The 22,841-nt window shown below is 42.7% G+C and overlaps 4 protein-coding genes across 4 annotated transcripts; 2 read left to right on the plus strand and 2 right to left on the minus strand.

Annotated features, from left to right (window-relative positions):
- Positions 1-1,793: 1,793 nt before the first annotated feature.
- Positions 1,794-5,007, plus strand: LOC102707873 (ABSCISIC ACID-INSENSITIVE 5-like protein 2). Its single transcript, XM_006654506.3, has 4 exons — positions 1,794-1,985; positions 2,194-3,187; positions 3,475-3,546; positions 4,639-5,007. The coding sequence occupies exons 2-4, from the start codon at positions 2,342-2,344 to the stop codon at positions 4,717-4,719; spliced, it is 999 nt and encodes a 332-aa protein (XP_006654569.1). The 5' UTR covers positions 1,794-1,985; positions 2,194-2,341; the 3' UTR covers positions 4,720-5,007.
- A 3,000-nt stretch (positions 5,008-8,007) lies between these two features.
- LOC102708156 (histone H3-5-like) lies at positions 8,008-10,999 on the minus strand. Its single transcript, XM_015837342.2, has 7 exons — positions 10,813-10,999; positions 10,652-10,674; positions 10,521-10,557; positions 9,750-9,883; positions 9,580-9,654; positions 8,870-8,945; positions 8,008-8,424 (listed from the first exon to the last, which is right to left on the minus strand). The coding sequence occupies exons 1-7, from the start codon at positions 10,910-10,912 to the stop codon at positions 8,372-8,374; spliced, it is 498 nt and encodes a 165-aa protein (XP_015692828.1). The 5' UTR covers positions 10,913-10,999; the 3' UTR covers positions 8,008-8,371.
- A 1,208-nt stretch (positions 11,000-12,207) lies between these two features.
- LOC102706759 (protein kri1) lies at positions 12,208-18,854 on the minus strand. Its single transcript, XM_015837156.2, has 6 exons — positions 17,175-18,854; positions 15,419-15,704; positions 15,009-15,063; positions 13,133-13,340; positions 12,902-12,961; positions 12,208-12,743 (listed from the first exon to the last, which is right to left on the minus strand). Exons 1-6 carry the CDS (start codon positions 18,852-18,854, stop codon positions 12,558-12,560), a joined length of 2,475 nt encoding a protein of 824 aa, XP_015692642.1. The 3' UTR covers positions 12,208-12,557.
- A 270-nt stretch (positions 18,855-19,124) lies between these two features.
- Positions 19,125-21,365, plus strand: LOC102708719 (60S ribosomal protein L30-like). Its single transcript, XM_006654509.1, has 5 exons — positions 19,125-19,225; positions 19,335-19,440; positions 20,736-20,837; positions 20,967-21,035; positions 21,113-21,365. The coding sequence occupies exons 1-5, from the start codon at positions 19,202-19,204 to the stop codon at positions 21,151-21,153; spliced, it is 342 nt and encodes a 113-aa protein (XP_006654572.1). The 5' UTR covers positions 19,125-19,201; the 3' UTR covers positions 21,154-21,365.
- Positions 21,366-22,841: the final 1,476 nt, after the last annotated feature.

The following is a 22,841-nucleotide window of genomic DNA, read 5'->3' on the forward strand; positions in this document are numbered from 1 at the left end:
ATGTAAGAAAACCTCTCTTATTTTCTTATATGCATGCTTTCTGAACAATAAAACAGTACATTTTTTGATTAAAAAATATATAACAAATATTACTTTAATTAATACTCCGTTAATCATGGGTAATGGCTCACATTGTTTTGCATGCTATTCTTGTTCCTTTTCCTTATCTCTTAGGGCCTGTTTGGGGAGCTTAAGATTCTGAGAAGTAATGGTGATAAACCGGTTTCTCAGAATCCTGAAAAATCTAGTTTCCCAGCTTTTAACTTGTAGTTCATTTTCTAGATTCTACAATATCAGTTCTCAGAAACTGAGTACTATTTAGGAGAGTTTCTAACTTCTAGCGATTCTATGAGAAGCTGCAGCTGCCAGAAGTTTTCCAAATAGGCTCTTAAACTCGTTGTAAAATACAATATTTGAAGCTTTCCAAATAGGCTCTTAAACTCGTTGTAAAATACAATATTTGTAGGATAATAAATTCTCAGTCTAAAATTACACTCTTCGATCAACTGACCGTGTAGGAATGAAACATAACAAAAGATAGTTCAGACACCTAATGAATGATTTATCAAAATAAAGAAATATGAAAAATATAAAATTGGAATAATGAGTAACCATCAACATTCTATGGATTGAAGAACTACCTGAAAATTGTTTGACCAAGCATAGAAAAAACGCAGAAATTAGAATAGACATACATACAAAGCAATTTTTCCAATAAGTTAAAAAATCCTCCAAAATTAATTTCCTTTGAGGCATTCCTAAGAAAGTTCAGTTGAATTTGAAAGAGTCATTCCAAAGAAACATATTCCATAGAAATCTAATCCTTGAAAATTCTGATATCCTTTAAATGGTTAATATTTCTGGTCCAACGGTTAGGATGTGTTTGGTTCAAGAGATGGAATGGGTTAGCACATAGCCAACCCATCCTGGACCCTATTTTGTTGGTGGATGGGTAGGATGGGTTGAATCCGGATCTAAGATGTTCCTCTCACCAAAAAGGTTCCTCTTAGATCGGGGTCCAACCCATCCCACCAAAACAGTGAGACGACGGATCCATCTCAGGATGGTTTGGCGATGCTAGAGTTTTCATATTATTTGCTGATGTATCATTTGATGTTATTTAAACAATGAATTTATTTGGGATGAAACACAAATTGAGATCAAACTTGTTGTTCTACATGTGCATATGTGGTATTCATTGTGAAATGTCTATTTTATTTTATTAAAATATTTTAAATGTATAACTATACATTTAATTAATTTAAACTATTCATATATTAATCTTAATATTCAATATATCATTTTGAATATGAGAGGTAATCTCACTAACTCATTATAGAGAGGTAATCGCATTCAACCATCCAACATTAATCCCTCGAATCAAATAAGTGATTGGTTCACTATATCCCATCTCATCCCAGCAACCAAAAAAAAATATGGTCTAACCATCCCTCCAACCAAACAAAAAAAATAGAATCAACCCATCCAATAAAACAAGGATAATCAACTCATCCCACCTAGCCCACGAAGCAAACACATCCTTATTACCCGTTTGATTATACTACCGCTAAAGTAACAGCGAAGTTTTCTGTAGCAATTAATGAAGGGTTTGAACGAAAACACGATTCGAAACAGTGCCATAAAAATTTCCAAGCTTCAAAATAAAAATCGTAGAAAATGTCCGATGACTAACCGCCGTGCCCCCGTCCCGTCCCGTCCCGCTCCGTTCCGTTCCGTTCCTATTTCTCTCCCTCCTCACGCATCTCGACTCCATCACTCTCTCTCCTCTTCCCCCTCCCCCCCTACGATCTGCAGTCCCGTAGGTCTCCCTCCCTCGCGCGGCCCCCGCCCACCGGCGACGAGCCAGCCACGGCGGCGCGGACCTCCTCCTCCTCCTCCTCCCCTTACCGTCCTCCGCTCCCTCACGCGGCCTGGCCTGGCCTCGCCTCGCCGCGCGCGAGCCTCCATCTCGGGTCGAATCGAAGGTAATCTCCATCTCTCTCTCTCCCGTAGCCCTCGCGCCTCCACCGCGCCGGCGCCAGCGCCGGGTGGATTTGGGAGTCTGTTCGGTGGCTGGAATAGATTTCTTCCCCTTCCAGTTACCCCGCCCCCTCCCCCGGCGCAATCCAGTTTCTTCTAGATTTCTCTGATGCGTGGTGCGGTAGCGGTACTGATAGAAGCTTGTGTTTGCAGAGAAGGGGAATTTGGTGGGGTTTCAGCTGAACTCTAATGCCCCCAGGGTTAGGTCAGCCCCTGGGGTACTACTGTTGCTGAGGTGTTGCTTTGCTGGAGTGGTGGGATCCTCGGGGGGAGTTGATTTGGTTATTGAGAGCGCCGATTCATGATTCAGGCAATGGCTTCGCATGCTGGAGGGAGTAGCGGTGGTGGCCGAGACGCCGGCGCGGCGCGGGGCGGGGCGATGCAGAGCTTGGTGAGGCAGGGCTCGCTGTATGGACTTACCCTCAATGAGGTGCAGAGCCAGTTGGGAGAGCCTTTGCTTAGCATGAATCTTGACGAGCTGCTTAGAAGCGTGTTTCCTGAGGGAGTGGATCCTGATGGTGGTGGTAGTGTTGCGGGCCAGTCCCAGCCGGCCATGGGCCTGCAGCGCCAGGGGAGCATCACGATGCCTCCGGAGCTGAGCAAGAAGACGGTGGATGAGGTGTGGAAGGGCATCCAGGATGTGCCGAAGAGGGGCGCTGAGGAGGGTGGCCGGCGGAGGCGAGAGAGGCAGCCGACCCTGGGGGAGATGACGCTTGAGGATTTCCTGGTCAAAGCTGGGGTTGTCACAGATGGATATCTGAAGGATCCAAATGATTTGCCAGTTAACATGGATGTGGTAGGGGGCACTGCAGCCGCAGCTAGTACGTCTGATTTGAATGCCGGAGCACAGTGGGTACAGCAGTATCAGCAGCAGGCCTTCGAGCCCCAGCATTCAAGCATAGCTGCTCCTTACATGGCAAGTCACTTGGCACCTCAGCCATTGGCCGTTGCTACAGGTTCTGTTTTGGATCCGATTTACTCCGATGGTCAAATCACTTCGCCAATGCTTGGGGCACTTTCTGATCCTCAGACGCCTGGGCGCAAACGTGGTGCCTCAGGGGAGATTGCAGATAAGATAGTAGAACGAAGGCAGAAGAGAATGATAAAGAACAGGGAATCAGCTGCTAGGTCAAGAGCGAGGAAGCAGGTATTGATCCATTGCCCTGCCTATTTTGAATTTTCTGCACATCACATGCTCTTGCTTTGCTTATTATAACCTCCTGTTTTCAACATTAATGCCTCATGGATTTTTTAAAATCTCTGAATGTATTAAGTTGGTATGTCTCTTACATTATTTGGTTTATTATATAAGGATATGCTATTTCTTTCCAAAACTGTAGAGTATATCATTGGCAATAGCATTGAAATGCTATTCTCCCTTCTTCCATGGACCATGCCTGTTGATTTCATAGCTGTGTACATTCCAATTGGCAGGCTTACACTAACGAGCTCGAAAACAAAGTATTGCGTCTAGAAGAGGAGAATGAAAGGCTAAAGAAGCAGAAGGTACTTTCTCTGCTGTTACCATTTACCATTATACTGTTTCTATTTCCCCCTTATTTTGGACAAAGGGCATTCAACTAAAGAACTACTCTCTGTGTTACTGTGTTGATATTGAGCCATATGCATTTGGAACAGTTGCACAGTCAACAATTCCTGTTTTATTTTGGCTAGCTATCCATTCCCTTACTATCTACTTGCCACAATTGTTACACTAAGTCCAAAGTGGTAATAATTTACTGCCATATATACATTTGTAGTAGTGTTACTAACTTCCATCTGATCTGTTTACTTGAGGATTATGCTGTGTCCTTTTAAATGGCAAATGTACCAAATGTAGTTACTACTATATTTGAACTATGAAACAATCAGTTTACGTATTGTGTTACATTGAATAAAGAACCAATCATTGGAAAGATGCAATGGCCTTTTGAATTGTTAAGGGACTTAATATGATTTTCTTGAGGGTTTTAATCAACTTATCATGCTACATTATATTTAACAGCATTACATATTTACATATGCAAAACACTAGTATTGTCATTGCCATTTTTTCGTATCATTTCAATCTTTTAAAGGGTAAATTTTCTATGGTGCAATGTTGCATAAATTTAATCACTGAACACATGTGGGCCTACTTTTGTTGGCTGCCCGTCTTTTTATCAATCATGGTAATGATTTCTCAGCCAAACATGCCTTCTCTAACAAGCTGTTTGCATATGAAACTACTGTATATATCTGTGGAGCTTTATGGGCCATCCATGTGCTGCAATTCCATAGTTAGATGTTATTCCCATGCCTTTGACTTTGGTCCTTTTTCCCTTGAACAGAAACTTGGTGCTGCAATTCCATAGTAATCCACAAACATCTCTCTGTACTATTAGCACAATTGAATTAGCCGTTGATATTTGACAAATGGTTTTTACTAAATTCCATTATAGTTTTCCCTAAAGTTTAGAAACAAATTTAATCTGTTGATCTTGAGACTGGGTAAACAAGACTAACAGTACCATTTACTGGGTAGCTTATAACATCCTGTTACATTTCATTCATATTCATGCCCCTTATGAGATCTTTTTTTGTGTACGCTGTCTCCAGGAGTTGGATGAGATATTGAACTCTGCACCGCCCCCAGAACCCAAGTATCAACTCAGGAGAACAAGCTCGGCCGGCTTCTGATGTGACGAATATCCATAGTAAATTTTGTAGATTATATGGGGTCTGCCTATATATTTCGCTTCATTTGGCGGTAGGAAGCAGTCAATAGCTTGAGGTTTCATCTTGCGTCCCCCCCCCCCCCCCCCCCCCCCCAAAGCCCGGTGGTGGTTCAGAGCTTGTACACACCAGCACCAGCAGAGCCCTAGCCATGTCGCCCCAGCTGCTGATCTCTTCGGAGGCTTTGTCACTTGTCCGTATGTAAATTTCCCTGGCACATGTCGCTGTTAAGTTATCAGAGCTTTCTTGTTTTATACATGACGGGCCATGCCTTTGCCTGTTCTTGTGTTGGTTGATACTCGATAGTGATCAGTATACTGGAGACTTTTGTTATGCCCAGGTGAGCATCAATGCCCCTGTTCCGGCTAAGATTGTGACGGGTGAGAAGTTGACGGCTCACCCATGCAACCGCCGTCTCGCATCCTCGCGAGGCAGCACCAGGTTTTCATAAATTCGTTTGAGTTTCGGCATCCAAGATCCGGACCTCCCCCAAACCATGCGGTCTGCGTCGAATTCTGGATGAAATCCAGCGATCGATCTGAATTTCGTGAGATTATTCCGTGTGTCGAATTTTGAACTAGTTCCATGGTGCTTTTCCTGCGTGCCCAATCATTCAGGATTTTTTTTATTTTTTAAACTTTTTTAATAAATAATTTTATTACTAAACCTTCGAGAAAAATATTTCCTCCGGATAAACCTTTTGGCTACGCCACCAACAATGGTGTGGCAAGACTATCACGTCAAGCCGACTAGGCTGCATGGCAGCATTGTCTTGCCATGTCACCACTGGTGTGGCCAAAATGTTCGGTTTTGAAAAAAATTGCCCGATAGTTTAGTAATAAAATTACTTGCTAAAAATGTTTATTTAATTAAAAAATTCATCATTCGGACGATTCAGTCGGAACAAGGCTTAGCAACGGAACGGCTCTAAGATTAGATTGGACGAGAATGACCTTAGTCCTAGATTCCACCCTAGCCCTGGCCCTAAAATGACAATGGGGGAATACGATCCTCTACCCAAACGGACCCTAAAATTTAGCAAACACTTTCTCCAATCAACCCATAATAATAAATAATAATACACTAAAACATAACTATAATTCTTAAATTATAAATTTTAGCTATACAACATCACTAATTAATTATTTTCACATATTTACTTTAAAATCGGATCCAACGGATTCTTTTCGGTTGTTCTCCCTCCCTGCCCTCATCTCTGAAAATTCCGAAGCCCTAACCCTAAAGCCCCGTAGGGTAAAATGAACCCTAACCTCGACCCCTTAGAGCAAGTATAATAGTAAGCTATAAACCGGCTAAATGCTGAGATGGAGGAGAGAGGAGAAGCAGACTGTAAGCTTATAGCCCGCTTGGACACAAAAACTAATAAACTCTGTGAGTGAGACAAGTAGGTTCTATATTAACAATGAAGAACTAATGGATAAACTATGGGGGTGTTTGTTTTTAGGGGCTAAAGTTTAGCCCCTAGTCACCAGATGTTTTGACACTTATTATAAATAGTAAACGTAGTCTATAAATAAAACCCATTCATAATTTTGAACTAATTCGTGAGACTAATCTAATGAGCCTAATTAATCCATGATTAGCGCATGTGATGCTATAGTAAACATTTGCTAATTATGGATTAATTAGGCTCAAAAAATTCGTCTCGTGGATTAGCTCTCATTTATAAAATTAGTTTTTTTATTAGTATATATTTAATACTTTAAATTAGTGTCCAAACATCCAATGTGACATGGGGCTAAAAGTTTAGCCCATCTAACAGCCCCTATAAAAGATCTACAGTCTTATACCCAACAAATTAATCATATTATTGGCCTTGCTCTCGGGGTGGGTCTGCCAAGTCTAGTCGGAATCATGATGACTCATGCGTCAAGGGTGCTGGCGATAGTACGAGAAGGAAGGAGAGCCGAAAGCAGCAGGCTGGACGCTTCGCATGTGGCGCGCAGGCAGGCACGCTATGAATCTCATCGATCTGACGACGAGCCATGGCATGGCAAGCGCATGCAGGCTGGCTGTCAAATGGACTAATCCAACTCGCAGCACATGCCATTATCATCACGCCCATCACTGCGGACGCATGCAGCACTCCTCATCTCATCACCCCAGGGATAATCACCACTTTCACTGCTCACATGGATGGTACTATGTTCTTTGCGTTTCTGCTTTTGGTTTCTGCTGATGTTTATAAGATAAAATTTAAATTTTTATCCTTAAAATTTAGAGTTGATTTCAAAATTCTTTCACCATAGTTTATTTTTCAGTTTTGGCTTTTAAATCAATACAAACATATATATAAAAATTTTAATCTTATATTATTTTTCGTTTGTAAATATGTCGAGCCACGCAATCACCCTCTGTGTGAGCTTAAAAGGCCACATATAAGCAGAACACTCCACTGCAACACCTTACACTCACAGAAGGATAGATGCATGTCATTACTGTCCAGCATCTGTGAGCAGCCTCACCAGAGTGCCAGCCAGCCATCTGTGATGCAGGCCATGAGATCTGCCACCATCTTTGCCCTCTGCATTGTGGTGATCCTGCAGTGCCTTGCCAGCATCAGTACTGCAGTGGATCTCGGCGATGATGATGCAGATGCAGCAGCATTAGCTGCAAGAGGTCAGGGCTTGGTCCACCCAAGGAGGCTGGGGTTGCTGCAGAATGCGCCGGCGAGGTCACGGCCGTTGCACTCCGCCGTGGCCGGCGCCGGCGCCGCCGTGGAGGTCGAGGTCAGTGCGAGCCTGGGGAAGCAGACGCCGCCGAGCAAGTCGAACCCCAGGCAGAATTAGCATGGAAGTTCTTCCGAGATGGCTGTAGAATGTAGACAGAATTTTTGGTGTGAAAATTTTTAGTTTCTTCCTCCTCTTTCTATTTGCAAGTAGATTCATCATCATAATCATCATTACCACTAACAGTGTAGTTGCTTGCAACTCAGAGGATCTGATCATCTGAATAGGGGAAGCTCCCTTCTTTCTTTTTGCCGTCTTGATTGTTTCTGCCACCTCTGGATACTCTTGATAGCTTCTAGCTCCTGAAGGCCATGAGATGAAGCTAAACCTGATGATTAGTTTGGATTTGCTCATTATCCCTGTAGTTTAGTTTGGCTTCGATGCAGATCCGGCCATTTATCCATCTTGCCTCCTCTCTACTGATCCGATGGGTTAGATCCGGTAACTTGTGACAAATGTCTGAATAACAACAGATCATGAATGCAATATTTCAGGTCCTGAACTCAACAGCTATCTGGGTCAACTGCAGGTCCTTGAGCACAGGGTTCTTAAAACAGCCGTTGCAATATCTGGTGTAACTCATGGAAGAAGCATGCGAGAGGAACTCAGTGCAATCAACACAACAATTACAGGTTAAAATTTCACAATCGACTGTTTGCTGAAATTCTAAATTGGACCAGTCGGAATGAAGCAAAGCTAAATCCTAACATCAGCCGAATTAGAACGTAACAAAGGGTAGGTTGATCCCTATGTGAAGATACATCTACACTACCTAAGACGTTAACAAGCGGTACAGATCGCTCCTTGTCCATCATGCTGCAAGACTAAAAACAAATTTGCTGGCCGGCAAGTTGATCCCTTCATTACTACCATGGCCTCCGTCCACCGATACGCCTGGCAAGTTGTATGTCCTTTTGCACTGCGGAAACAGGGTAGCAGGGGAGTTATAACAAATTCAATGATAGTAGTTATTTCCTTATAAAATGATAATAATTATTTCAGGAGGAGGAACATCGCTTTAGAATCATCAACAAATGTTAAAAAAACATTTAGAATGCTTCCAATGCCTCCTAAATGCTGATAAGCTTTAAAGGCAACAATAAGCAACATATTTCACATCTCAAAACTGACAGACCAACTAGTTCTCCTAATGTTAATCAATATTCATGATAAATTTAAGAGTACATGGACTAGATATAACATTAAATATAAACACATGTATTAAGGAGAATCCTGTAATTAGAATGCTTTCTCTCCTAGAAAAATAGACACTTGGAAGTGTAGGTTGTGGCATATATCCATTTAGCATAAAAATATAAAGGGAGAAAGAGAAAGAGAAAAGTCCATTCAGCATGACAACTTACTGATGGTAACACGCTTAGCATGGATGGCGCAGAGATTTGCTACTTCAAATAAATCCACTAAGTGGTATTCTGCTGCCTGCAGGAAAGGGAAAACCATGAGAAATTGGCAGGACAGGGAGTAAATAAAAGACGAATTTATTTTGTGATAGTATTAGTCAGATAACTTTGTGCCTTTTACTGGTTATGCAGAAACATGTGTTGCTGGCACAATAAAATTAGTATAGTTTATGGTAGCAATCTTGAACGGACACAATAAAATTTAAATAGAATGGTTGCATACTTGTAGTTCATAAGCCATCATACAGAAATATTCACTTTCTTGATCACGGAAGATTTCCTTATACTCGGTTACACTCTTGACCCTTCACTCTAGAAGCAGAATGGAATTTAAACAGCTAGTTTAGCGTGACAGTATGACATTACCATGTTGCAAACTACACTAGGAACAATTGGTCCTCTTTCTTGGTAACCACATTACAATCACCATCAGTAGCATGCGTGTTACTAGAAAATTAGAAATAAAAGTTACACCTGAGAATTATCTCCCTTTTTCATTGTGCTGATCTCAACATACAAACACAATAGAAAATTACAACCCATAATGGCAAAGTTATCTATCCAATAATTGATGGTTTTTAATCTTGAATTAATGAACAATGAGTTGTCCTAAACATGCCGTCAACTTATAATAAACATGTTTCACTACTGACCTCTTGCAGTGCAAGGAGAGCTCCAAGAGTCCAGCGCGTCACATCCTTGGAATAGAAATCAGTGATCTCCCTCACCTGCAAATTTTTATCAGCACAAAATGCATTCATCACACGGTTTGCACTACAAATATTAGATATAGAGAGAATTCAGGGGTTCAGGATGTACCCACCAGACGGGAAAATGGCGCAAATGGGATAAGCAGTTCGGTCGATTTCTGGAATCTCCTGATCTCCCGCAGAGCTACTGTGCCTGGACGGAATCGGTGTGGCTTCCTCTGCCTCGACTGCTGTCCAGGCGTCCCTTCTTCTCAATCACACGCACGCTAAAGTTAATCTCAGGTGAAAAAAGAGAGCAATTTCAAAGACAAGACTTCTGTATGGTGCATGCCCATCGTCTAGGCACAAAAATATGTTATTTTCACCATGGCACCAAATCAGTTCCCACGTTGCAAAGAACAATAGCAGAGGAGCATAACAATCATCCCCCCGAACATCATTTCTATAAGAGACTAGACAATATTTCTCACAGTCGTAAGTGCAAAACACAAAAACACACAAACATATTTCTTGGCTAGCAACACTCAATACCATGTTTATGGTCATAATAGTTCATACAGGCCCTCCATGGACCAAACTGGATCAGCAATGGAGGAAGCAATTGGCAAAGACAGTCAGGGCATACATTTGGTGACGAGGGGTGAATCATGAATGTGACATCAGCCACAAATACTCTTCTCAACTTATTCCGAAAACAACGATGTGAAGGTACAGCAAACGGTAGGACAGACTACAGACTACAGAGCAAGCAAAAAGGACAACGTTAAGCCGTTAGATCCCCAGAATCTCAGAGAAGAAAAGGAAAAGCTCCAACAAACTCAAGAATATCCCTGTAATCAGCCTAAGCACGTGAAAACAAACACCCAAATCCGAAGAAACCGCACCTTCGGCCGACGTTCCGGCCGCAGTCCGCGCGCTCCTCTGCATTTCATCAAACAGGTGGTGAGTAAGCCAGTCAAATCAACAACAAAAAAACAAACCACCAAAACGAAGGCCCGCGCCCGCCAGCACGCACCGTGGCCGAGGTATCCGCGCCACCTGCAACCGAGAGACAAGCAGACATATCCTTGAGCGTCCCCAAGAAAAGAGAGAGACATAGGCAGCAGCACCGCAGTTGCTCTCGGCACAGCGTGTGGTCGGTGAGCCCTAGTCTAGTCTAGTCTAGGGCGGGCTTACCGCGCTGCGCCGACGGCCTCCGCGGGGAGCGCTCGAACTGGAGCTTCTTCTTGGGCTCCGGCTTCGACTTCCTCACCGCCGGGTGCTTGGTGCGAGCCATGGCGGCGGCGGCGGGTTCAAACCGAAGCAGCGATGGGCAAAAAGGAGGAGGGGATTGATTTCTGTGGGAGAAACGGTACGTTCCCCTTTTTGCAGATAGGCCCCTCGTCTCCCCTCTATTTTTCGCTGCTCAGTCCACGACGCTGGGGGGGTGGACGCAACGGTCGAAATGATTCGGACCTCGGCTTTTACGCGTGTTCTTTTTAAATAGTTATCTGGTTATTTTTTTTATAATGCTTATATAAGTTAATCATTTTATATTTATAAGTATAATTTTAATCAGCAGTGCTATGAGTACGATTTTATCGTACGATTTTCGTACGACGAAACGGCGCCCTCTCTGTCTTGTTTGGAAGCGATGGTGGGCATGTCCGTTTTCATCGCCTGGCATCGCGTTTGACGCCACCGCTTGGCGTCGTACGATGATCGCATGTATGTATAGCCATTTTCATCTTTTATTTTGTAATTTTGTAGTAGTTATTTCATTTTATATATTATGTTGAGCTATCCTAAAAATCAGATAATGGTATATCTTTGACCTTCATCTAACAATAGAACGCAACGTGGGCTATTGTATTGGTTTTCATACAACTATGTCTCAAAATAAACGAAATTTCCGAGCTTTGTGTTGAGCGTTTGACCATTCGTCTTATTTGAAAAATTTATTAAAAAATTAAAAAAATAGTCGCACATAAAGCACTATTTATATTTTATCATGTAATAACAATAACAATATTAATTATAAATTTTTTGAAATAAGACGAAGAGTTAAAAATTCTTTCCGAAAACTGAAAAAATGATTTATTTTAAGAAGTAGATTGCAGTTCATTGACCCTGTAGTGAGGCAGCCAGCTTTCCATTGCCCCCATGAGAGGTGTCTCCTTAGGGCAATATACGGGTCATCTTTGTGCATATTAAAAAAATGATATATTTATAAATGAAAAATAATTTACTAGTAGGACTTTTATATATGTGTTTGTATCGATCTAAAAGCCAAAATTAAAAAAAAAAACTTCGGTAGAAAACTTTAAAATCAACTTTAAATTTATGGTTAAAAAATTAAAATTTAGGTTATAACCCCAACTAAAAGATAGGGCTAATAGTATTGGGATTTAAAAGATGGTAACAAACAATAAAATAGAATATTTTTATTTAATCACATACATTAGAATGCACGACAAGTTCTCCTAGTTGCAATATAGGAATATACACAGGCTAACACATCGGTGGACCTTAGCCCACTTTTTTTAAGTGAATAAACTAAATCTCATATGCAAGAATAGTCTAACAGTCATCCATAGGGTAACCCGTGGCCCGCGCCATCCTATTACCATGCAATTTTCACCATCTAGCAAATTCCATGCAACGGCTAGCCAATCTCAGGGCATTTTACTTCTCGCCACTTTTACAAATGGCACATAATATATTTATCACCCGTTGTTTATGACATGTGGGTGCAGTGACAAATATGTTAGCACCATTTGTGGTGCAGCCGAGCAACTACAGTTTTTTTTTTCTGCCCTTTCAGCAGCTGAATGAGAGGAAAAATTCAGGCAAGAATGCCAGTCAAATAGCAGTACAGTGTACAAGACACTCTCGTGCATTTCCTGAAGAAACAAACCGAGTGGATCTCGATCTGAGGTTTGCTACTGCTGCGCTCCCGGGCGGAGGGAAGAGAGGACGACGTCTTGCAGGGCGCTGTCCTTCTGCATGGCGGCCTTGAACTCGTCGAAGGTCACCTTGCCGTCGCTGTCGGCGTCCATCTGGTCGAACACCTCGTCCAGCTTCCCGGGCTCCGTGATGTCGCCTGGCAGGCAATCCTCCGGCAACGCCTTGGGGATGAGACCGATCACAAAGTTCAGAAGAACAGCAGCTTTTGTTAGATTTTCAACTCGAAAAACTTGGAGAGACATGAACAGGGTGCCGTATCAAGAAAAGCAAAAGATCTGATCTTTTTATTTGTTGTTGTTGTTCTTTGGGGAGTTCTTACTCGGAGCATCGATGCCAGCTCTTCCTTGCTGATGCAGCCTGACCGATCTGTGTCGTACATCTGGAAAAATTGCAGGTTTTGTGCTCATGATCAGGTGCTGAAAGACCACTCTTAGTGATAGATTTAATGAAATTTGAGATCATATCATATCACGCAACGCTTGATGTTTCTGATTGGTGGTAGTGTTGCAATGGAAGGACTGATACTTGAGTTGAGTGTGTGGAAATTCACCTGGAAGCACAGGCGAAGAGCATCGTCACCTCGAGAATTCCTGAGGCTGGAGAACCCACAGAGGATCTCTCTCATGTCAACGGTTCCATCACGGTTGTTGTCGAAAAGATCAAATACGCGTGGAGCTAGGGGGATCAGCGAGTCCATTTTCATTGCTCTCAGGACCTGCTCAAACTCTGACAGAGTGGCATTTTCTCCGTCTGCACATCTGCACCCAGAGCACTTGCTTAGTGCCATGTTGTTCAGTTGTTCTCGATTGGAACATCATGTGTTGTGTGTACTATCTTGGACCTATGAGTGTTCTATGAGAAATTTTATGTTTCTTAAGCTTCTACGGCAAAGAAAAGAAACTGATACCCTATTCTGCTTATCAATCCATTCGGTGTCAATTTCATCTCCGTTCATGGTAGGACATATCTTTTACCGGCAAAATTGGGTTTTCTTCAATGTTGGTAAATTGGTTTTTTGTTTTCAGAGAAGACAATGGCTCCCATTTGAAACAACTGTAATGTTCCTTCGATTACTAAGTGAGGAATGCTAGTCTCAAACTTCAAGTAATAAAGCAAAATATTATAGGCTGATATGATAAAGTCATGATACTCACATTCTTCCAAAATGGAACCGCAGATTATCCAGCTCCTCTGAGCTAAGGTCATGGGTTCCTAAAAGATTCCTCAGCCTTTTTGTCCTCAATGCCACTTTGCAACTCAAAACGCTGGCTATTGCCGCTGCCCTCAGTTTCCTTCTAGCATTGAACCTCTGCAGTTTTGAGACGACCTCTGCATCCATGAGATCCTGCTTGGCGCAATCTCCTATCACCCAAGGATGCCTCAAGAGCTGGTTTCAAATGATATATAGTCCTCAAGTTAAGAACAGTTATAATAATATCTTGGTTAACATGGAATCAGGGCAATAGGCAAAAATGGGAGCATGAGGCATACATCCATTGCTGTTGGCCTTTTATAAGGTTGAACAGAAAGAAGGCGCGAAATCAAATCTTTGGCTGATGAAGATATTGTTTTCCATGTATGGTCCTGAAAACTGAATTCACCCTGAAATAAGCAAACAAATTATATACCATTAGAGCAAGATCCTGACTGATGAAAGCAGTTTCAAATATTTGGTACCTTAGTACCTTGTTTTATGAAGAAAGTATAAAGGAAAGTAAACACTAAGGACTATTCTCATATAGTCATGTAATTCAGTGAGACGCTATAATAGTCGTATGGATATGGAGCTAGTCACTCAGTTTGTGTTTTTCTGGGAAAATTCAAGACTAGCCCCATATCCAATTCCTGTGTCTTGTGTGGAAGAACGCCTTCTTTGCACTTTTCAAGTAAAATGGAAGGTTAACCGCTATTGATTTGACATCTCAAGTGAACTTTCCCACCAGAATTGGACAAAAGATAGGACAACACAGGTATAAATTGAAGTGCAACAACTACCAAGAGACGACATTTCAGCAATGATTGGCGGTCAGATCTCCAAACTGTGCAATTTCATTTGCTGCAAACCACTGACAAAAGGCTAAAACTTAACATTCATGCTGAAATTACAGAGTAAATCAAATGCCCCACAAATAGTTTTGCACTGGGAAATCATAGGCAGACAGAATTGAGGCCAGCAGTACTTGTAAGCCTCACCAACATTGCATTTTTTTTCCTTGCAAGATGTAACCCTCACATTCAGAAACCACAATAATAATGATTCTGATTCTGTGATTCATTACAAAATGCAAAGATCATCATAAAGAAATAAACTTAATCCCTACTTCTATACCAATTGTTCAATCATTATCGTCAAATATGAATAAACAAGAAATTTCAAACCATTTTGAACACTATTTTTTTTTAAACAGACTGCTCAGAAAACTTACTTGAAGGATCCTCTGCTGCTTTTCTCGATTGGTTGCAGCATGAAACGGTGGGCATCTGAGATAACACAAATTATCAGGCCTTAAACCACAAAAGTTAAACCTAACCAAGGGAGCCATAAAACAAGAAAAGGACGGCCAACAAACATACCCAGATAACAGAATGTACAAAATTACCCCAACAGACCACATATCACTTGCAGCTGAAACCTCCTGCCTGGACAGAGCCTCCGGCGAAACGTAATCAATCGAACCAAACAGCGCGATGATCGGGTCACTGAAATCCTCAACAGAGCTCAGACCAAAATCCATGATCTTCAGCGTGGACTTCTCATCCTTGTCGGAGAACAGGCAATTCTCTGGCTTCAGATCCCTGTGCACGATGCTCGCCCTATGGAGAGCCTCCAGCCCACTGGCAATCTGACGAATGACGCACGCTGCGTCGAACTCTGAATACCGGTCGCGCCCCACAATCCTATCAAACAGCTCACCACCTGAGCACAGCTCAAGAACAAGGTGCACACCATGCACATCTTCATACACATCATGGAGGCTGATGACATTAGGATGTGGTGCAACATTCTCCACTATCCTCCTCATGACAAGGATCTCGTTCGTCAGCAGCGCGTCGGAGATCGACGCCTGCTTCCACATCGGCAGGCCGGAGGAGCTGGGCGCGGGCGGCCTTGTCGTCGTCCCCTGCTGCATCATCGCCGGGCCGAGCCTTCGCAGTGTCTTGATGGCAACCTGGGTCTTCTCTGCAGACTTGCTCACTCCCCTTCTCACTATCGAGAACCCACCTCGGCCAAGAACATCCACAACTTCATAGTCATCGGACAGCCTTCTGCTCTCAGTCTTGGACATTATTCAACAGGACTATCAACTTCAGCTGCTTACCCTCAAAGAACTTGATAATAGTATAAGAACTCAAAAGAAGATTCAATTGGCAACAATCCAGTAGCAAAGCTGTGTCCTGCAAGAAGTAATCAGTAGCACAGGAAGAACAAATGGATCATGGGTTGTCTGCAGGAAGTAGAAGAAAGAAAGTTTGGGGAACAGGAGAGCACAAACTGGAAGGAGCAGTTGAGTACAAAGCAAGTGCCTTCTCTTGATCATTTAACAAAACCAGCAGAGACTGAGAGAGCATTTTTTTAGACTGGAGTAATGTGGGTACTGAAGATTGTAGCAATGGAAGAAAGGGACATGTGCAACAACCAACAAGGGAATAAACCCTATCAAGGTTTTCTTTGTGCAGAGAACAAGGTGACAAGAGGAGAGAAAATGATATGATTGGAAGAAGATGACAGGCCTAAATAGTTTTTGTTGACCTGGTTGCCACTGCTTTGAAATGGTCTTCACTCGGTGAGGCCTAAACTTTAGTTTACTGCTTTGTCTTACACAGTAGTAAGCATAATTCCAGTGTAGCTGACACCATCATAAAAAAATGGAGGGTGAGCTCTGCACATGCAAATCAACACAAGATGAAAATTTCCCAAGTATGGCCTGGTTGAGCAACTGGAGAGGTTGTGGCACAAATGAATCAGATTTGATACATATGAGACCTTTGTGCCTTACAAAGTTGACAAATTTTCATTCCGGCATGCGTTTGTCCTCTTCCCAACTAAACCATTCATCATAGATTCATAGCAATCAACAAAGGAACCAAAATTGCACAGGCAAATGTAAGAACAAAAGGATTATACGGCTCATGAAGTTACAAAATTGTAAGCAAAACTTCATACAACCATATGTCTCCACAATGACGAAAAAGGGTTCACAGCACCAGATATATCATGAATGCCCCTAAACAGATGCTTCCACAAGGACAACACCCAGACAAAACAAAACATTTCTAGATGAACTATGCTGAATATCAAAAGCTCAATGGCTCTTGTGACGCTTAGGGTTTATCTTTCCATAGGCCGCTTGCCTTTCAGTGGTCATTTTCAACTCCTTCTTCCTCCGCTTCCTTCGTTCGCTCCTAGTTGATTTTGTGTTGCCATCTGCATTATCTTGTTCATCCTGTTCATTCGGCAGCTCCTCTTTCTCTGGCTCTGATGAAGCAGGACCCTCCTCAGGCTTAGACTTCTTCTTAGTTTTGGCCTTCTTGGATTCTTTGTTCTGTCCTCCAAGGATCGAATCCTTGCTAAGTTTCTTATGATGCGTCACCTTCCATTCTTTCTCCCTATAAGGAGCTATCTTCTTCATGGATACATACTGGTTCAAATCCTTGTCATCTGACGCCAATATCTCATAGGTGCTAAGACCAAAAGTGTTCGGCTTAACTTGTTTGTACTTGAACCTAGTCTTCAGATCACCAATGGTGTCCTCATAGTCTAACTTGTAATATTCTTCCATCTCCTTCTCAAGCTCCACCTTGTCCTTAAGAGATATTTTTCCTTTCATTTTTTGACTTATCGCCTTGCCATTTGTAATATCCTTCCCACCCTTCTTCTTTTGAGAAGCTCCCTCAGCGGCAACGGCGGCTGATCCTTCTTCCAACACATCAACAACCCAGTCCTTTGGTAGACCGAGCAGTTCATCTTCCTTGTCAAAATCTGGCTTTTCCAAATCATCTTCCTCACCACTTCCAAAGCCAGGATCGACATCATCAGCTTCATAGTAACTGTCATTGAACGTCGCCTTCATTTTCTTGTCATACTCCTCAGGGTCAAAGTCCTCCTCCAAGTCATCAGCTCCAAGCTTACAAGCTCCATCGCTATCAATTCCAGCAATCATCCGGATTCTCTCAAGCTTCTCCGCGATCTCCTTCTTCTTCAAGTTCTTCAAATGCTTCAACTCCTCTGCCTGCTCCTGCTTGGCCCGTGCTATCCGCTCCTCCTTGCTCTTGCGCTGCTGCTTCCTGCTGCTCTCCTTCTTCCTGACAGACCCCTCAACAAACCGGGAATGTCCCATCACCCGGTCCATTACCATCGCGCCCGATGCTGCTGCCTCCTCGTGCCGGAAGTTATACTGGCTCTCATACTCCTCCTGCACTATGAGATCTTCCTCATCTTCCGACACATTATCGATATCAGCAGGAGATAATTTATTGTTATTGCCAGACTGAAGATATGGCCTATTGAGGAAGAATGTCTTCAGGAACTTGTCGTCCTCGTCCAGCTCATCGTCGTTGCCAAAAATCTCATCCAGTATTTGTGCCGCCTTCTTCTTCTCCTCTTCATCCTCTTTGTCGCCATCATCTCCACCCTTCGGCTTTGTCTGGAACAAATCATCATCCTCGCCGCCACCGTCGCCATTGCCTAACGCCACCTTCTCCGCCTCAAGGAAAGCCTCCAACCCCTTCCTCTGCTGCTCGTCGTAGACGATCTTGTCGTACTTGCTGCTGCTGCGGCTGCCATGGCTAGCCTGCGCCGCGAACTCGGGGCCCTCCTCGAGCAGGTGGCGTGCGTTGACGTCCTTGAGGTACAGAGGGCGCTCCTTCTTCTTGGGCTTCTCCCCCTCCACCTCGGCCTCACTCTCCGACGAGGAGGAATACATCTTCGCCTGCTTGTCGAGGATGGCGGCATCGCCGCTGCGGATGCGGCGGATGACCTCGAACACGCGGCGGTCGAGGCGGCGGGACGCGATGGCGGCGGCGTCGTCATCGCCGTCATCCGACGAGGAGGACTCGCCGTCGCTGTCCTCGCCGTCGGATCCCGGGACGAGGCCCTGCTTCTTGCGCTCCTCGAGCCGCTGCAGCGCCTCCCGCCGCTTGTTGTGCTCGAAGCGGCGGGCGTACTCCTCGTTGATCTGGATCTTCGAGAGGTCCTCCTCGCCGCCCCCGTCGGACTCGTCATCGGAGCCCGCGAGGATGTCTTTCTTCTTCTCCTCCCTCGACGGCTTCATGGCCGCCGCTGCGGTTACGACGGTGACGACGGCGGCGGCGGCGGCGCAGCTCAGGTTAGGGTTTCACCGAATAGAGGAGAGCCGCGCCGGTAGGTCACCAATATCAGGAGGGCCTCCTGACATGTGGGGCCCACCCTTTGGAGAAGGCCAACGTGGTAATTCTGGCCTCGATTGGGCCCAAGAGAAAGTCGGCCCAGGGGCAAAAGCGTAATTATGGCCTCAGGGCGGCACCTATATAGTTCGTGCCGAGCTAAACCCTAGCGAGAGCCGCCCATTCGCGCCGCCGCTGCCGCCGCAGAAGCTCCAGTGCTCGTCGTCGTCGTCGCCGCCGCGGCCGCTCCAATCCGATGGCTCCCACCACCAAGAAGGCGGTAAGGTCCCCGATCCATCTCCCCCCCCCCTCGTCCGCTTTCCCGTCCCCATTTCGTCCTGACGTTTTCGGGGGTTTCTCACGCGTTTCGATCGTTGCCATGGATGCAGAAGAAGAGCACGGACAACATCAACAACAAGCTGCAGCTTGTGATGAAGAGCGGCAAGTACACGCTCGGCTACAAGACCGTCCTCAAGACGCTGCGCAACTCCAAGGGTAATCGACTCCCTCCCTTTTTTTCGGTTGCGCTCGTTACGTAGGATGGAGTTTTGATCGATTAGTTTACTCGCCGCGCCCGAATTGTGGAGTAGCTGGGAGCTCGCCGATTCGTAGATGCGTTGCTAGCTAATCGGAGTCTCATTATAGATCCGCGTGTTAGTTTATGGTCTGATTGGAGTGTCCTGTTTATGTAAATCCTTTGGAAATGATGGGATGTTAATTAAAGTATTGATGGATTAGTAGTGCCAAGTCATTTGTATATGCTGTTGATTTAATTAAATCACATTGCTGTTGTCTTGAATGAATGGGACTGAAGTTTGCCTCTTTGGCTTGCATTTGCGGTGCCTTAGAGATGAATGCAGTACCCTAGAACAATACCATCCTCTTGGTTAAGAGTTCTCCTTGGTCTTCCTTTTATATCCGGGGGACAACTGGAGGTTGAAACATTTGTTGTTTGTGGAACACAGATATTATACAGTGTTCTCTATGCAATGATTTCGGGGGTGTTTAGTTGGTGAATGAAAATTTTTGCATGTCACATCAGACGTTTGACTGGATGTTGGAAGGGGTTTTCGGACACGAATGAAAAAACGAATTTCACAGCTGGCGTGGAAACTGCGAGACTTGACATCAGACGTTTGACTGGATGTTGGAAGGGGTTTTCGGACACGAATGAAAAAACGAATTTCACAGCTGGCGTGGAAACTGCGAGACGAATCTTTGAGCCTAATTAACACGTCATTAGCACATGTGGGTTACTGTAGCACTTATGGCTAATCATGTACTAATTAGGCTCAAAAGATTCGTCTCACAATTTCTCACATAACTGTATAATTAGTTTTTCGATTTATCTATGTTTAATACTCTATTTAGTTATTCAAAGATTTGATGTGATGTTTTTGGGTGAAAATTTTTGGGAACTAAACGGGGCCTTCGTAGTTTTGTATGGACTCAGTTATATGCTTATACGTTATGTATTCAGTTTTTGTTGTATGCACGTACAAAAACTGTATTATTATGTTGGTTCGTGTGCCTATGATTGCGTTTGTTGCCTGTGGATATTGGTAATAAAGTTACTTGTGCAAGTAGGTATTAAATGTAAATTTGGCATCAAAACAAGTTAAAATCTTTTCTGCTAGTCAGTCAACCTCCCTTAAATTTAATTTGTTAGTCAAATTTCTTGAGTTGAATGAATTTTTAGTTGCAACATATAGGAGGATTTCAGATAGATTGTCTCTGTTGATTTCATGTCTCGTGTTATCTGATCGTCACATCAAGCACGTCTTATGCAGGTAAGCTGATAATCCTGGCAAACAACTGTCCTCCGCTCAGGAGATCTGAGATTGAGTACTATGCCATGTTGGGAAAAATTAGTGTTCATCATTTCCATGGAAGTAAGTATTTTTTCGTCCTTCAGAACCATTTGTGTTTTCTCAACTTTATTTCATCTATAACATGAATGATTTTCCATGATATAATTTGGTGATGCATATGCATGTATTAATGTGGCCTTGCACTTGCAGACAATGTTGATCTTGGTACTGCCTGTGGCAAGTACTACCGGGTGTGCTGCCTGAGCATCATCGATCCTGGTTCGTGGCTACTGACATTACTTACCATATATTTTCGTTGGCATCCTCACAATTACTGAATCACTTTTCTTCTCCAGGTGACTCGGACATCATCAACAGCACCCCTGCCACCCAGTGAAGAGAAGTTTTCCTATTTAGTTGAGATGTAGGGTTCAGACGTGCTTACATGGCCAATTGCCGTTTCTTGGTTATCTTTAGTCATGTAATTTTGCTATGCTGAGTTGGGATCTGCTATACAGATAATCTTCCATATTGTTGTCAAGGCATTCCTATGGTTTTGTTTATGAGATCTCCTTTATTTATATTTTGAGCCTGTTAAATTCTCATTCTTATCTGTGCATACATTTATGTTTCGATAGCTGAGATTGTGGTTGTTAAATTGTGTCGAAGCTTCGAATCCGTGCTTGCTTTGTTGGTATTCATGGCATGATTCGTTCATTGCTGCTTTGGGTTTGCATAACCTGGAAAGAATCTGGAATCTTTAAATGTGGCTTCCACGATTGCTTCTCGGTTTGCCTATCGACGTGAAGCAGCTGTTATTGGTTTGTTTAACCCTAATGCCCCATGGTTTGCTATGATTCGTGAGTTTTGATACTTGTACTTCCAAAATAATATAAGCACTTGTGGCGGTGATGATGGATTGTGATAGCTATATGCTGGGAGCCTGGGAAAGAACTTGCTCCCTATAAATCTATGTTTGACATGCGTAAAAAGGTATACAAACGTTTACTTTTATCAAAGTATTGTTTAGTCCTCTCAGTGCAATATTTTATTTTACTCATGTTATTAAAATATATTTAATTGGATTAATGAAACCAGTTCTCAAAAATTGCACTGCACACGTATATTATTTAAATGTTGTATCTAATTGATTAATAAAAGTTGATTAAATGGGTGAAAATAAAATGATTCTTCTTTAGGTTATTCCCAAGTCCTAATCCAATGACTAGGATGATGTCCATTAGCATTAAATAAGTTGTCATCTAGGATAAAAAATGATGTGACAAGTGAATAAATAAGCGAATAAATGGGCAAAGAGAATAAACCATATCTTGCATTAGACATTTTTTTATGTCTAATACTAGTTTCTTGATATGGAGAGTTTATGAAAACTATATCTAGTGTTATGGGTTATGAACGGCCTTAGTGTACACTAAGTTTTATCTTCGTGAGAGTTGAGGCGTTACCGTTTTTTTCACGTTACACGTCATTTAATTTGATTGAAATCCCATGAGACTTCATTATCTCCATATATATATATATATATATATATATATATATATATATATATGTATATATATATTGTCATAGTGTTTCAAACTAAATATATTAAAGCTATTAACAGTTAAAGCGGCGAAGTGGTTAACCACACGCTTTATCTAAAATAACAAGAATTATGAATACGGAGGGAGTAAATACTGTTATATGAATACAATTACATTCAATACGGTAATATTTGCACATTCTAAAGTAGAGCAAATTTTCAAAATAAGGCCCTTCCCTCGATATTCCTTGAGATTGGTGAGGTGGTGATTACCAGTCATGGTTTCACGCGAATTAAACAAGCTGAATGATTTATCAATAATTTAAAAATAATTTATGAGTAAAACTTTTATATGTGTATTCTTAGCTGTCTAGAAGTGAAGACTAAGAAATAAACAAAAATAAATAACTCTAAAAAACTTCAAATTAAGTTTTAAAGGGAAAAAGAAGGGGCAATAAATCCAATAGTTAGGAATCCAACTGCTTTGATTTTAGGGTCTGTTTGGCACAAATCCACTCCAACAGTTTTAACTCTGCTCTAAC

The sequence above is a fragment of the Oryza brachyantha genome, chromosome 5 (assembly GCF_000231095.2).
Source record: "Oryza brachyantha chromosome 5, ObraRS2, whole genome shotgun sequence".
Lineage (NCBI taxonomy): Eukaryota > Viridiplantae > Streptophyta > Magnoliopsida > Poales > Poaceae > Oryza > Oryza brachyantha.

Bases quoted from the DNA above. Each gene is read 5' to 3' on its own strand.
- LOC102708156 (XM_015837342.2), bottom strand. From the start codon at position 10,912: ATGGCTCGCACCAAGCACCCGGCGGTGAGGAAGTCGAAGCCGGAGCCC. The intron at 10,675-10,812 runs GTAAGCCCGCCC...TCTCGGTTGCAG, and splicing joins GAGGCCGTCGGCGCAGCGCG to GTGGCGCGGATACCTCGGCC. The intron at 8,946-9,579 runs GTCAGTAGTGAA...CCTTTCCTGCAG, and splicing joins CTCTCCTTGCACTGCAAGAG to GCAGCAGAATACCACTTAGT.
- LOC102706759 (XM_015837156.2), bottom strand. From the start codon at position 18,854: ATGAAGCCGTCGAGGGAGGAGAAGAAGAAAGACATCCTCGCGGGCTCC. The intron at 15,705-17,174 runs GTGACGCATCAT...ATGATGCAGCAG, and splicing joins ATAGGGAGAAAGAATGGAAG to GGGACGACGACAAGGCCGCC. The intron at 12,962-13,132 runs GTGAATTTCCAC...CAATTTTTCCAG, and splicing joins CTCTTCGCCTGTGCTTCCAG to ATGTACGACACAGATCGGTC.
- LOC102707873 (XM_006654506.3), top strand. From the start codon at position 2,342: ATGATTCAGGCAATGGCTTCGCATGCTGGAGGGAGTAGCGGTGGTGGC. The intron at 3,188-3,474 runs GTATTGATCCAT...TCCAATTGGCAG, and splicing joins GGTCAAGAGCGAGGAAGCAG to GCTTACACTAACGAGCTCGA. The intron at 3,547-4,638 runs GTACTTTCTCTG...CGCTGTCTCCAG, and splicing joins AAAGGCTAAAGAAGCAGAAG to GAGTTGGATGAGATATTGAA.
- LOC102708719 (XM_006654509.1), top strand. From the start codon at position 19,202: ATGGCTCCCACCACCAAGAAGGCG. The intron at 19,226-19,334 runs GTAAGGTCCCCG...CCATGGATGCAG, and splicing joins CTCCCACCACCAAGAAGGCG to AAGAAGAGCACGGACAACAT. The intron at 19,441-20,735 runs GTAATCGACTCC...CGTCTTATGCAG, and splicing joins GACGCTGCGCAACTCCAAGG to GTAAGCTGATAATCCTGGCA.